This window comes from Aptenodytes forsteri, unplaced genomic scaffold, assembly GCF_000699145.1.
Source record: "Aptenodytes forsteri isolate BGI_AS27 unplaced genomic scaffold, ASM69914v1 Scaffold144, whole genome shotgun sequence".
Classification (NCBI taxonomy): Eukaryota; Metazoa; Chordata; class Aves; order Sphenisciformes; family Spheniscidae; genus Aptenodytes; species Aptenodytes forsteri.
Window position 1 is genome coordinate 45,967 of NW_008794785.1, and position 14,052 is coordinate 60,018.

The 14,052-nt window shown below is 35.5% G+C and overlaps 1 protein-coding gene across 3 annotated transcripts in view; it reads left to right on the top strand.

Annotated features, from left to right (window-relative positions):
* Nucleotides 1-432: 432 nt before the first annotated feature.
* The window catches only part of LOC103894908 (neuroligin-4, X-linked), a 127,414-nt gene continuing 113,794 nt past the window's right edge, over nucleotides 433-14,052 (top strand). For all 3 annotated transcript variants that reach the window (XM_009274384.1, XM_009274385.2, XM_009274386.1), the window contains exon 1: nucleotides 433-904. In XM_009274384.1, the coding sequence (XP_009272659.1) occupies nucleotides 433-904 (472 nt within the window). The remainder of the gene's footprint in view (nucleotides 905-14,052) is intronic.

The following is a 14,052-nucleotide window of genomic DNA, read 5'->3' on the forward strand; positions in this document are numbered from 1 at the left end:
TTTATGCCAATATGAATGTGTCTGTTGATTTGAATTACTTGTTTTCTCTTGGCCACAGGCTGACTGAGTGGGCTGGACTTCACTGGAAGGAGCCATTTCGCTGGGGAAGTGGAATAACTGTGGATCCCTCCCTGTGCTACTTTCTGGGAAGTGCCATGCGTTGCCAGGATTAAGCCAACGCTGAAATCTGGGATGGGCCTTAGGGGCAAACACTCCCTTGTTTCTTCTGATGTTGGGATTTGTCTACGGCCAGTCAGCTGAGGCACCTACCACATACCAGCTTTTGGTTTTTCGCTGCCTGAACAAGGTTACGTTTTCCCTTACTTCATCTCCTTTTGACTACTTTTTTATTTTATTAGTTTTCATTTTCCTTGACTGATTAATTTTCTCCTGGCTGTGGAAAAAAGAGCCCTGCTGATGTTGATTTAAATAATGTCGAAACCAATGGGACTCCTATGGCTGCCTTTGGTCTTCACCCCAGTGTGTGTCATGCTGAATTCTAACTTCCTCCTGTGGATAACTGCACTGGCTATAAGATTTACTCTCATCGATGGCCAAGCACAATACCCAGTTGTTACCACGAATTACGGCAAAATACGTGGTTTAAGAACACCTTTGCCCAATGAGATCCTTGGTCCAGTGGAGCAGTACCTGGGTGTACCTTATGCCTCTCCTCCAACCGGGGAAAGGCGATTTCAGCCCCCGGAGCCACCGTCATCTTGGACGGGTGTCCGCAATGCCACACAGTTTGCCGCCGTCTGCCCGCAGTACCTGGATGAGAGGTCACTGCTCAACGACATGCTGCCCGTCTGGTTTACAGCCAATCTGGATACTGTGGTGACATATGTTCAAGATCAAAATGAAGACTGCTTGTATTTGAATATCTATGTGCCCACAGAGGATGGTAAGTACTCTTAAGGACCACACTGCAGCGCACTCACCAGTTCTGCACACGAGTAGTAGCCAGGTATTTAAAGCATCTTGCTCAGCTTCCTCCATGTTTTATCTGTGGAAATGGGTCATGCCTCTGAACACGCATTATAAGTAATACTTTGTAGATTGAATGTGCCTTCATGAATTCTCTCTCATGTTTCTGTGTAACACCAACTGCAATTTCATTTGCAGGCAGTGGCCAGGGTGCGTAAGCCAGCCTTAAGTTTACATCTGAACTACAGCAGGGTGCCACTGCCAGCCTTAAGTTTACATCTGAACTACAGCTCAGCATCATTCACAAGAGAGGAAAGGGGAAATAAACATTAACCAGAAGTAACATATTTATTTTCCCATCCATGAATGGTACAAATACTGCCACATACTAATTTTTAAAGGAAAATTTCCCTAATTATTTTTTCTTTGGTTTTATTATAATACCTCTGAGCCTACTGTTAACTCTGCTTGATTTAAATAGATAATAGAAAGTTGTTATAGTAGTTCGGTCTGCAGTTTTTTCCCAGGATTTTTACCTGTGAAACTTTTCAGTCCAACTTGTTTTTCTTCATGATTTTATTATTCAGAGCTGAACAGGTGGCCTTAAACTTTCATCTCTTTTCTGCAATCCTCTCTCAAGAGGGCTACTTTAAACCACCTTCTATAAACAAAAAGGGTGAACACAATTGGTAACACACAACTCTGAATGTTTTCATGATCTCAATCTTAAAAATTCTAGCTTTATGGCATGCAGAACGTATCTTTTGTGGTTCTGAATGGTATTGCTTCCTATAGATGAGAAGACCTATTTTCATCAGGCCCCAAATGAGTAAAGGTTATTCTATACCATAAGGAAATAAAAAATTCTACCAGCAAATATATTTAATATTCTGCTAAAAGCCAGTTCTTTCAGCCACTTAGAATGTAGTTACCGATGCATAACGTGACAGATTTCTCCCAGATATGCAAATCCCTTCACGTTAGCTGAGGGTTTGATTTGCATAACCAAGGCATTGTTATTTCTCAGTAACCATACTCTAAATATGCAAATTTTGTACTTTGATTATTATAATCCTTCTGCCTTGATTGGCTTCTTTACTCAGAATTTCCAAGCTGTTTGCCAGCAATAAACATACCACCTTCTTTTCCTGTTCTCATCAGCTGAAGCAAAAACCTGAAAGCTAAAAATAAAGGGGTAAGGTTTGGGAATACTGGGAGATCTGCAAACATAAATACTACCAAGCTACTTAAATGAAAAGTGCTCTGAAAGAAAAGCTGTGTGTATGGGGCTCTGCGTGTGCATGTGTATGCATGTGTGTGTGCATGCGTGTAGACGAAGGAGCAGATCTTTCCACTCAGTTCTTTCCCCTTCCAGTCTCATTGCATTGCATCTCACTCCTTGGATAACAACAAAGATAATTCTTTCCCAGATTTGTTTATGTTCTGGATTTTATCCTTCAGCTTTTAATTACTAACTAGGGTAAGTTTGCCCTAAGAAAGCATTTCAGGTTAAGATTTTATTTGTTCTTACTGAAGGAATGTCAGCTCTGCTAACTCAGTCTTATTTTAAAGCCCAGTATTAATAAATTCACATGTTCCTCCAATCTAGTAATAAAAAGTTTCATCCATTAATTAAGGAAGACAGGAAATTAGACATGGAAAAATAGATACAAATATCTAGGAAAAGAATGTTTGCTTTTAAATGGATAATAATAAAATACTGTGTGCTGAATGACTAACAACCTATAAAATTCCTCATCTTGCATGTAATAGCTAATGGCATTTGCTGTTAAAATAAAAATAGGAAGAATTTAGAAATTTAATTTTACCTGTTGTAGACCTTTTTGTCCACTTAATTCCGCAAAAAGTGTATGTCTTACTCGTCCTCCTGGTTTTAGATTTTTTTTTTTTTTTTTACACTAAATAGCATGTAAAGGGAATACATTTGCTTTTATATATTCTCTTCAAAAAATAAACCCATGCATAAAAGAGTATATAGCTGAATAATGAGAGGCAAGGTTTGATGTCAGTGATGAGCTGAAGGCAAGATTGTTCCTGTACAATATGACAAGCATTTTTAACAAGTTTCAATGGGGAGTGAGAAACTTAAAAATGAATAAATGGAATACATTATATTTTAATTGTATGCTTTATATCTTATCACTAGTTAAATATAGCTTTTTTGGTGAGGAAAATATGCAACCTTCTGCTCAGAAAGATGATTAAGGAGAACTGACCTACAGAGCACATCTTCTAAGTTCGTGTGTCTCCAGATCATACAAAACATAAATAGCAAGATCTCAAAGTGAGTGACTTTGAGTTAAATTCACATTTTCAATTCTTTCTCAAGTACAGATTTATTTAAAGGAGCTTTGAAACTGTTTTGTGTCCAGAAGAAAAGGTGGATGGCATCGTCCAAACCTAATTAATGTTGTGACTATGAAACTTAATCTGAATAATTTTATGTTATCTTTTTTTGTTTTTTATACGTCGGTGAAAAGAATTGATGAACAACTCTAATGAATTAACGGTGTTCACATGCAGTGCTTACTTTAAACCAATTCTAGTGATCAAAATGCAGGTCAGATTTGGTGTTTTGTTTTGTTGGGTTTTTTTTTGCACTATATAGCATGACTGGTTTCTTATCACTTGTGTGGTTTGGTCAAAGGGAAGCAAATTTTGATCATGTACTTTGAATAAAGAATTGAAGAATAAATGCACACATGTATCATCCGATTTCAGAATTGCTTCACTGGAACTCTGCCAGCATAAACTAATGGAAATAAGAGTAGAATACAGTCCCTTTAACTGGGTAGATAAGATTAGTTATTTACAATAAAATAGTTTGAAATGTTTCTGTTTCTGTCTAAAGAAGTACACTGAAATTAAATGACACAAAATTCTATAGTTCCTTAAGATAGTTGGAGCGTCTAGGTAAAGAAATTAAAATGCCCTGTTACACAGTTTATATCTGCATTGATCATAGCCTTTCTTTTGACCCATAATATTCTGGATTTCAAATGTCAAATAGCAGCAGAATCCTGTCAGAACATTCCATGTTAAAAAGTTCCTACAAAACAAAAAGTATCTTTGTTTTTAGGAGCTTTTTTTTTCATCTTAGGTGAAAATATTATTTATGATAGAAATCAGAACACATACCTAACAGAATATTTCTGCAGTTCTGTCCATGTGGATTTATTCTTTTGCTGTTGTTCACTGGAGAAATGTTTTGTACTGACACTTTTCTTAGAGTAACACTTAAATTTCAGAGAATCTAGAGTAGCTGGAGAATTTCAGTGTTTGTTTTCCTTTGCCTTTGGAAGGGAAAGAATTGCAACCACTTCTGTCCATCAAGATTTTTTTTTTTGGTCATAATAAGTATAAATAATAATGCAGTTATTTTAAAGATACACAGTACAAACAATAAAGATAAAATTTAACAAACTGCTTTTATTTTATATGTCAAACCTATAATCGTAAGAAATTACTCAGAACTGAAATAAATGCCCAGGCGGCCAAGAAGGCCAATGGCATCCTGGCCTGTATCAGAAATAGTGTGGCCAGCAGGAGTAGGGAAGTGATCGTGCCCCTGTACTCGGCCCTGGTGAGGCTGCACATAAAGATAAAATTTAGCAAACTGCTTTTATTTTATATGTCAAACCTATAATCATAAGAAATTACTCAGAACTGAAAACAAATAAATATTTATAGTAAAATTAGCATTTTATGCAAGTTGCTTTCTAAACATTTTGCTTGATCTTCAGAATCATTTGTGTGGGTATATGTTGTTTTGTCTGCTTTTCCAGTTACTATAAACTGTAATTTTCCACAATACTTGAATGTCAGTTTTGAGGAGGTCATCTAGGGAAATGATATTGAGGACAGTCTGTTTGTTATAACTTCAGTTTGAATATGGGTTTATCTACAGTGGAAATGCTAGATTGAAGAGGACACAGACTGTTAATCGGCTGTGCTTAATCCCTGGCCTTTATCATTTGAATCTGTGGATGCTGAAGGAGATTGCTGACTCCTATCATAACTGGGTAAAAAAATATAACAAAAAACAAACAGAAAAGACCCTTAATTTAGATTTCTTTCATTATAAACTTCAAAACTCTATTAATAGCAAGACAAGATTAAAAAAAAAAACCAAAGCCAAATCCAAACAACATGAACAAATCTTTTTTTGTTTGTTTGTTTAAAACCTGCTCTGTTCAGATCAAAACAGAAAATAAAATAAAAAAGGTGACTTTTTGTTGTCTTTACATGTTCAGTAGTAAGCATATATTCTTTACTTAGTTTGGTGTATGGATAGAGGGTACATTTTACACAAGTAGGTAGCTACTCGACCACTGTATATATCTGTTAGGGAATAACTAATGAAGGATTTAGCATCTTCAGAGGTTTGCTCACTAAAAATGTTCTGTGAGCTCTTGTCTCATTTACATAACAATAAATACAGCTGAAGTGACAACAAAATCTGGTAGGCCATGATACCTACTAAGGCTGAATGGGTAGGTCATGATTTTTTCGTTAGATTAGGGAAACTGAGAATATTGTCCAGGATTAGTGGTATATTTAACTGTGGGCTACCAGGAAGAAAAAAGCCTTGGGCAACAGCAAAGATATCAAGTGTTCCTTCTCTGAGCAGTGATGTGAAGGAAAGTGTCGTGGTTTAATCTCAGTCAGCAACTGAGCACCAGAGAAAGGTACCTGCATCTTTAGACTCTGTGTCTATTTGACTAAGAAATGAAAGACTTGAACAAAGCTGATAAAGATGATGTACGTTAGGTGATTTCTATAGCTTGCATACTGTGCCACTTTTTCATATTAGTCAAATGTCTGCTTAGTATATAACAGCGTTTGCAGCGTTCTCCTTGTCATTGCTGTTGAATTACAGTGTCTGTTTAACTTGGAAAAAATCTTTTTATCAAAATTATACTGCTAAAACTTAATTAATAAAAAATTGGGGGTTTTCCCTTTTTTTGGGGTGGGGAGGGGAGAAAAAGATAGTAGAAAGATGAGTGCCATCTTTACAATTATTTGATGGCATGGAATAAAGAAAAGTAAGTTACTCAATGGCTTCTTTATTCATATGAGGAGTAAGGGTCCATACATAAAAATAGTAACATAGTGTACAAGATAGATAGGTACAATATTGTACAACATTATTTGTGTTGAATTATTAGTAGGTGATAATAGTAATAGTAACTTTTATTTTCCAAATAAACCTGAATTTCTATAGAGTAGATTGTCCTAAACTTTATGTAGTTTCAAGTTTCAGTAGATGCATATCTGACATTCATCAGGTAATCTCAAAATTGCAATTGTTCTATTCTTTCTTCACTACTTTTGTAAATTTAAGTAGCTACTTAAGGAATCAAATTCAGGATTTATGTATATAGCTTTAAGAAATTAAGAATCCAATATCTTGTTTACATGTTTATAATTTTGATTCTTCCTCAAAATCTTTATTATGTGTTTTTTAAAGTCAGTTAAAATTTGTGTAGTTGGTATAGGAATGTAGAGTTTTACTTCTGTTTTCTGAAGTATTTTTAAAAGCAAATTAATTAAATTTAGTTATATTTAAAAAAAAAATTTTAAATCTGTTTTAAAACATATTTAGGAGTGTTTTTTCTTTAATAGATGATAATGTTTTAACAGTTTCATATTACAAATAATGTTTTTCTTTCTTCCAGTGAAGCAGAATGTAGCAAGAGTTTGTTCTCAGTTTCAAGATTGTCACAGGTTTCATCAATGACTGGTTTATTTTTAACTTCCACCCTTTCAGTCAATTATTTTTCTTCTTTGGAAAAATACAAATTCATTATTAAAAATCTCTACTTATTTAAATTCATTTCAGCTTATACTGTACAAAAATTATATACAATAAGACATACCCTTTTGTAAAATGTCTACCGCTTTCCAAAGTGAGACAGATTAATAATAGATAACAATTACAATACAAAATTACAACATTGGAATTACTGCATATAATCCCAGTTGAACAGACATAAACTTTTTAGCGACGGAGAGAAAATCGCTCTCCATTGTGAAGGATAAACTCCCCATTGTGTCAGAGCGCCTCAAGCCAATTCTTTCACTGTTAGGGTCCAATATATCCCCTCCTCCTAATCCAGAAATATTGCAGCATCTGCGAGAAAGAAGGCGGCATATGTCCGACTACCCTCTGCCTACCAGGATAAAGCTGTGGGTAATCCAGGCCCTTATTCTACATTCTTGCTTTTAACAGTCACAAATACCTTCTGACACCAAAGAACAGGGCTCTAATCTAGATGAAATAAAGTTCTTAAATCCTTAGAGCTAAATTCAGATTTAGTTGCTGACTTCAAAATGCTGTCCTTCCCTCCAGGAGTTGCCCATTCCACAGGCACTTTACAGGATTGCACCCAAATGGCTTTTTCAGGAATTAATATGCAGTGAAGCCTAGTGAGAAGGCTCAGCATTCAATATGACATTATCTAATCTGAACAGGATTTTTGGCACAGTTTCCTAGAGACTCATCATTGCCTCATGTTGAAAAACCTGCTAGAACGGGGGGAATGTTCTTTAAAACACGATGAATTAATGTTTCTTCCGCAAAGACAAATTAATGTCATCATCCTTTTAGTCAAAGAACAGTGCCTTTGGAGATGTAGAGGCTGTGCCATTTGGCTCAGTGACGCAAAAGAAACAGTCTTTAGTCATGTGGGTCATGAGACAGATCAGACAGGCAATTTTACTTCATTCTGCCCATTGACTCCCACTTGTCTCCTCAGGGTGTTTTGGGTTTTTTTTTGGTGTGTGGGTTTTTTTTTGTTTGTTTTTTTTAAATGTAGTTTTCCTCTGCATTCCTGCAAAACATGTCTTTGTACACTGCTGCTTTTTACTATGTGTCTTCTTGCTTTCTGACAAAATACAAATCAACTTGACACCTACTGACACTGAGGCAGTGCTTCTGTCCTAGGGCAGTGCAGTGGGTCCTCAGCGGACTTCTGGGTAGTGAATAGTGTGGTATATGCTCAGATCTTGGCAGTGTCATGGCTATAACATTTGTATTAGCTTTGATTTCCTATTAAGGCTTTGTGATCTCATTGATCTTCCTTCAGGTTTTTTTTTTTTTTTGCATAGGTCAGAAAGTTTTGAAAGTTACTTGTATCTTTTGGTTCAAATTTGGTTCAGTTTCCCTTACTTAGCACATTATTTGCAGCTTCAGGCAAAACCAATGCTTGCTGAGTAGCTCAGCTAACTCAGAAGGCTCATGAATCAGTCTGCATCTGTGGAAATACTTAAAGGAATTGTCCCCACATCAATGTGATAGTCATAGGTAGTGTGTGAACCAAGCAACTGTGCAATTCTGTTCTAGAAATGTTTAGGTATTTACAAAAGAGGTTAACACAAATTTAAAATAAAGCAAATGCTCATCACTTGCTCCTCAGAATTCCTGACAAAAATTGTTGACAACTGAAATGAAGACAAAAATTTCTCCTGAACATAATAGCTTTTTGCACAGTACTTTGGTTTGTCATCCTTTTTAGGTGAAAGTATATCTCCAGCATTCAAATCTTTACATCAGTGCTTCTTGCTTATGATTCCAGATAAAGTTAAAATTCTCAGAATGGCGTATAGTCAATTACATATGCTTACATTCTGTGATAGTATTAGTTGAATGTATTAGTTGTTATCCACATAGAAAAAAGAAAAAAAGAAAAAAAAAAAAGAATGTTAAAGATAGCATATTTCATTTGTGTTTGTGATATTATCATCATCTGAGGGAATATGGATGAATTTATATTCTTAGGGTTTAGGGCTTTTTTAATGTGAACGTTGCTCCTGGTACCCAAAAAGACAAACAATAAGAAATAATTATTATAAAACCATGAAAATGAACTAATGCTTACAGCTATCTGGTGCTGATGTGTTAAAAATTCATTACAGAAATGTTATAATAAAAGGAACATTTGTCTTTTACAGTTCTTGCTGTAGGCAAACTTACAGTGAAGAATAAATTTATTTGTAATGCTAAGCCAAATTCCTACACTATATATAGGGTGCCTCACTCCAAAATGCTTATTATTACTGGATTGGTGTTAAATGGATTTTTAATTGACAGGGTGTGACATATTTAATCTGATGGAGAGAAATTAGTTTGTGCTGACTCAAATGACTATCCAATTAATCACTGGTAATGTTTAGAAGCCATCGTAGCTGGAAATCATGGATACGTTGCCATCATAGCTAGAAATCATGGATACATTGTCTGATGTAGTAAATATGCAATAGGGCAAATGAAAACCCAATCCAAATATATACATTTCATCCTCTTACAAACAAATCAGAATTAAATTATCTTTTATATGGTATTTTCAGTGTGGCTAGGAAATTTCAAATAATAATTCTGCATTTGTAATACTGCCCCAACGGTTATGCTTTCGCTTGCTATTCATGCTTTATTCAGGCAGCAGAGGGAGCACAAGTTACCAGCAAACTAATTTTTTCTACCTCTCGACATCAAGAGCGCCGCGAATGATGCTGGTGAATACAGTAGTAAAACATGCAAACAGGTGCTGGTTTATGCCCTTTAAACAGATAGGAAGAGAACCTATCCACCTGTCCCAAGCTGAAAATTAAAAATGTTGCAAGTGCTGGTTGTATTTTTGTGGACTGAGGAATTTATATATGGACTAAAACCTATCCAAGCAAAACATGCACTCACACTGACAGACTTACAGGAAACTAATTTAATATTATAAAATAATAAAGTTTAGATGAGAAGCACACTGAGAATGCACCAGTTTGTAGTTGAATAGCAAATAATACTTGCTTTGAAATTCTTACAAGGCATTCAATGGCAGAATTGATTCCAAAGTAGAGAATTTGATCTGTTTAGTTATGGTGAGTTAGTAGAAACATTCCTATGTAAAAAAGAATAATTTTGTTCTTCTAATTTATAACCTCAACTTAGACAGAGGCAGAGTTTTTCTTTTTTCAGTGGTGCCATTGACTCTCCATTTTCTGTTTTATAGTTATAAAGCTGAGTCATGAAAAATGCCAGATGTGTTTTGCATCCTCTTATTTCACCGAGACAAAAATGTTAACCACGCTGAAGTTTCATCCTCACTGACAGTACAGAGTGTTTAAAGTTTTTGCTATCATCACGTTGGAATTAACAGTATAACTAAACTATATTTACTCAACCAAAGTGCCAAATTACACAAGTTTTGGAGGGCTTCCCCTCCAAAATGTCTTGCTTCCAGGCATAATGTATCTGATTCAAAAGGACTGGTACGTTTATGGTCTTGCTGATTTGAGATGCTGTTATCATCAGGACTCCCTCTACCTAAACAATAGATCTTGTGCTGCCTTCAGGGAATAGATGCTGAGTTGCAATTGATGACTAGGGTGTGTCCTTGGGAGATGGATCAAATCAGATGTTTACTGTGATGATGTGTAAAACCATCCATATGGACTAATTGCTATTCTTTGTCACTAACAATTACCTCAAAGTGTATTTAAGTCAAAGAAAATGACACAAACATTGTACAGATGAGAGCAGCTTAGTATGACAGTCTCTCAGTGGGAATATTTTAATGAAAACAGGTTGAAGAAAGAACTGAATACAAATAAATGCACTAACATGAACTTAAAAAATGGGAAAACTTTCTAAAAATCATGCTGCATGTTTTATTCTTTATTTTCATTATCAAGGGATTATCTGTAATCTAAGTCTTATTCCTGGAACTAAACCATAGTAGATGGATTGAATAGGTAAACTTTTAGTCTTAACTGTAGCCATTTTCACAATAAACCGCTGAGGGACGTTCCAGCCATATTTCTTTTCTCTTTATTCAGTTGCACTATTCCTTGCAACCACTTGTTACTGACTTTTGCCATTGTCTCTTTGCTGATGTTATCAAAAGGTGTTATCCAGATATTCTTAATTGTCTTTTTTTTTACCAAAGTTACACACAAGAAGCAGCAAAAGGTGAGGAAACATTAGCTATGGCTCTTAAAAAATTTTTGGAAGGGAGACAGCTATCAAATAGGTCGACCAGAAATTTAGCTATGCAGTGGGTGTGAATGGATCAGGTGAAGAGAAAAAGCCTGATTCTCTCTCATGTCTTAGTCCTTGTGTACTGGATTCCTTCAGTGGGCCACTCAGTTATGCCTGGCAAGCTGCATTTGGGCTGTAGGGTAGTACATGAGGATCCTAATGTACTCTACAGTGGTACATTAGGGTTTTCTTTAATTTAGTTGCTGTTGTTTGTTGTTTTTGTTTTCATTTTTAGCTGAACAGCTCTTGCTTGCATTTTGGTTGTCCTCATGAAATGCTAGTCCCACACCCCATTGTATAAATATGCCCAGCAAGTATTTGGGATATTGCAAGACTCAAGAGGGGGATAATGTTCAGATATTGAAAATGTCAGTTCTCTAAATGCGTACAGTAGCCTATAAAAACACCTGAGCACCTAGGAAGCCAGTGAAAGATCTCCATCGTGTAACACCTATCTTGCTTTAGTTCAACCAGTCATTTTCAGCTTTTAGCACCTTTGAAAATGTGGCCTGTAATTGTTAAGATAATTTTCTATTATTCTTAAATAATTGAAGAATTTAGTAAGTAATGATAAGTTTAGAAGGTACCAGCATGTGTCAGGTTTTAAAAATATTACAAAATTAATAGTTTATGCCACTTGTGAGTGCTGCTTCCGGATGTGTTATTTCTTAATATTGTATCAAACTTCTAAATGCATGCTATTTTACCATGCTTGTTTTGCATATGTAATACAGTAAGTCAGGATGGCTTAGTATTGGGATTAACTGACTTCTTTCAAAATACAAATAAATAACTTCTGGATTTGCTTGTCTATATTAGTTTTTTTCTCTTGTAATCTTTTTCTCGCTTTGCCTCAACAGAAATGATAAGACAGTCACATTAGTTCCTAAAACCAGATGATAAAACAGTTATTTCTGCATTATAAGTGGAGCTAGTTTAAACCGTGTTTTTCTTCATGAGGTACTTAGTGAATGTGTTATTTTACCACAAGTAACCTTTTTTTTTTTCTGTTTTGTGACTTTTCTATTTCTTTTGTAAGCATTAATTGGAACCACAAACACCTACTGATTTACCTTCCAGTTTCTCCACTTCTTGTGCAGATTTATTACAGATTTCTTGTTTAATACATAGATGTGAAGCAAAATTGCCTGGGGTTTTGTTCTTTTTTTTTTTTTTTTAATCTACCAAAAGAACTGTATTGCTTAGATACATTGGGACTGAGGTCATCTGAGGGCATTTCCAACAGAGAGAGATGTGAGATAGACTATCTGCTGCCTTTGTGCCTTGGTTGTCCATTTAGAAAATGAGGATCATATTGATTTTCTCTGATTAGGGTTAGAAACAACTGCAAGAAGGAAATGCCTCTGGGTGATAAAAGGCTCAAGTTACTTCCTATACACTTACAACCTGAAAGACTACATTCTTACTTTTATTTGTGTGCATAGTTTTTTCTAGGCTCTATCTTATTCCCCTCTGTGACCCATTTACTGGCAGCACTTTGCATATCATTGCATTGTATTGTGACCTCTAAGAAAAAACTCTGGAAGGTCCAAAGGGCAATAGATTTGGGAGCCATTGTACCATGATGATTTTAAAGAATTCAGTAAAGAGGTTTAAAACTAGGGCATCTAAAAAGATGATCTGACTCATTTACTGATAGAAGAGTGAAGCCTTGCTATCAAAGTTTACATTTAATTCTTTACTCTCAATCTTCACAAAATAGAGTCAGAAATGAGACGGCAGATAGAATTTTTCCAAGAGATAAAAGACATATGGGAAACAAAACTTATGCCAGAAGAGGTTCCTAAGACATTCAAATACTGAAAGATGGGAAAAACTTTGTGGTTGGATAAGACATATAAGCTGTCAGTGTAATGTATTTAAACTCAGAAAGGATCAGATAAATTACTGATGAACGAAAAAAAGCTGTTACTAATATGTGATGCATAGTTAATGGGTTTCTCTCATAAAGCTTACCAAAAGCATGAAGTCAGAAATGGATTTTGGAAGAAAGTACGCTGTTTGTAAATGCATCATAATGGCTTGGAATGTTTCTGTGGGTCCTTTAATTTTCTTCATTATCTCTCAACTAATAAAGAAATTACTCCTGAGTACAATATAAAATGTTTGCTCTAGCAGATCTGCCAGCTGGCTATGACCTAGTTGGCATAACCCTTGTAGATCATTCTGAAATGAATACTTCGCATGACCTATAAACACCCTCCTGAGACTCGACCTAATGGGATACGTACTTGTACTCTGGGTCCAGCACTTCAGGACCACCAGATACATTCTTTATGCATGGAACTTGTTTAATGCCCTTTTCAGTCAGCTAAGACTGTGTAGACCAAAGACCCTAACCTGTGCTGACTATTTTCACTTTCTTGTGGCTGTTAAATAACCCTTATAGGGAGCAACCAACTACTTTTTTTTTCAGAGCTTAATTCTTCAAAGACATTGTATTATTTTTGCATGCAGCACAGTTACTTTGTGTAGAACTAGAAAATGTTTTTTAGGTAACCCAAGAGGTGATTATTACTAGAAAATATCACACTTTTCCCTGGTTCCCATTTCCTTAGTACAGCATTTGGTTGTGTATTCCCTAGCTTGCTTTCTCTGATCAGTTAGCTGTAACCTTCTCTGTAAGCTTGATTTGATTTCAAAGTGTAAATGGTTCCATGGTGGACATGTTCCCTCTCTACTGGCAGGCGCATTGCTCTGTCTTCCCCACAACTAAGAATGACTGAAAAGAGTTCAGACACAATTGGGCTACTGCAGTATAAGAGATAGCTACATGAGTCGACTATGTGCACATTCTTAGTCTATTATAAATGCCCGGACTTTTAACTTAGATGTAAAAAGCATTAATGAAGGATGCTTAAGCTAATGCATTTTATCTTATGTTTATTGTGAGTTTAAGGTACATATACTATGAACAGCCACAGTTTATCTCATGTGTTGTAATGGTAATGATTCACACCCTGAGAATTTAAACATGCGTCAGCTCTAGTAATCAAGATTACATATGAATATGTAATTGGTAATTTTATCCTAGTCATACCTGAAGGTAA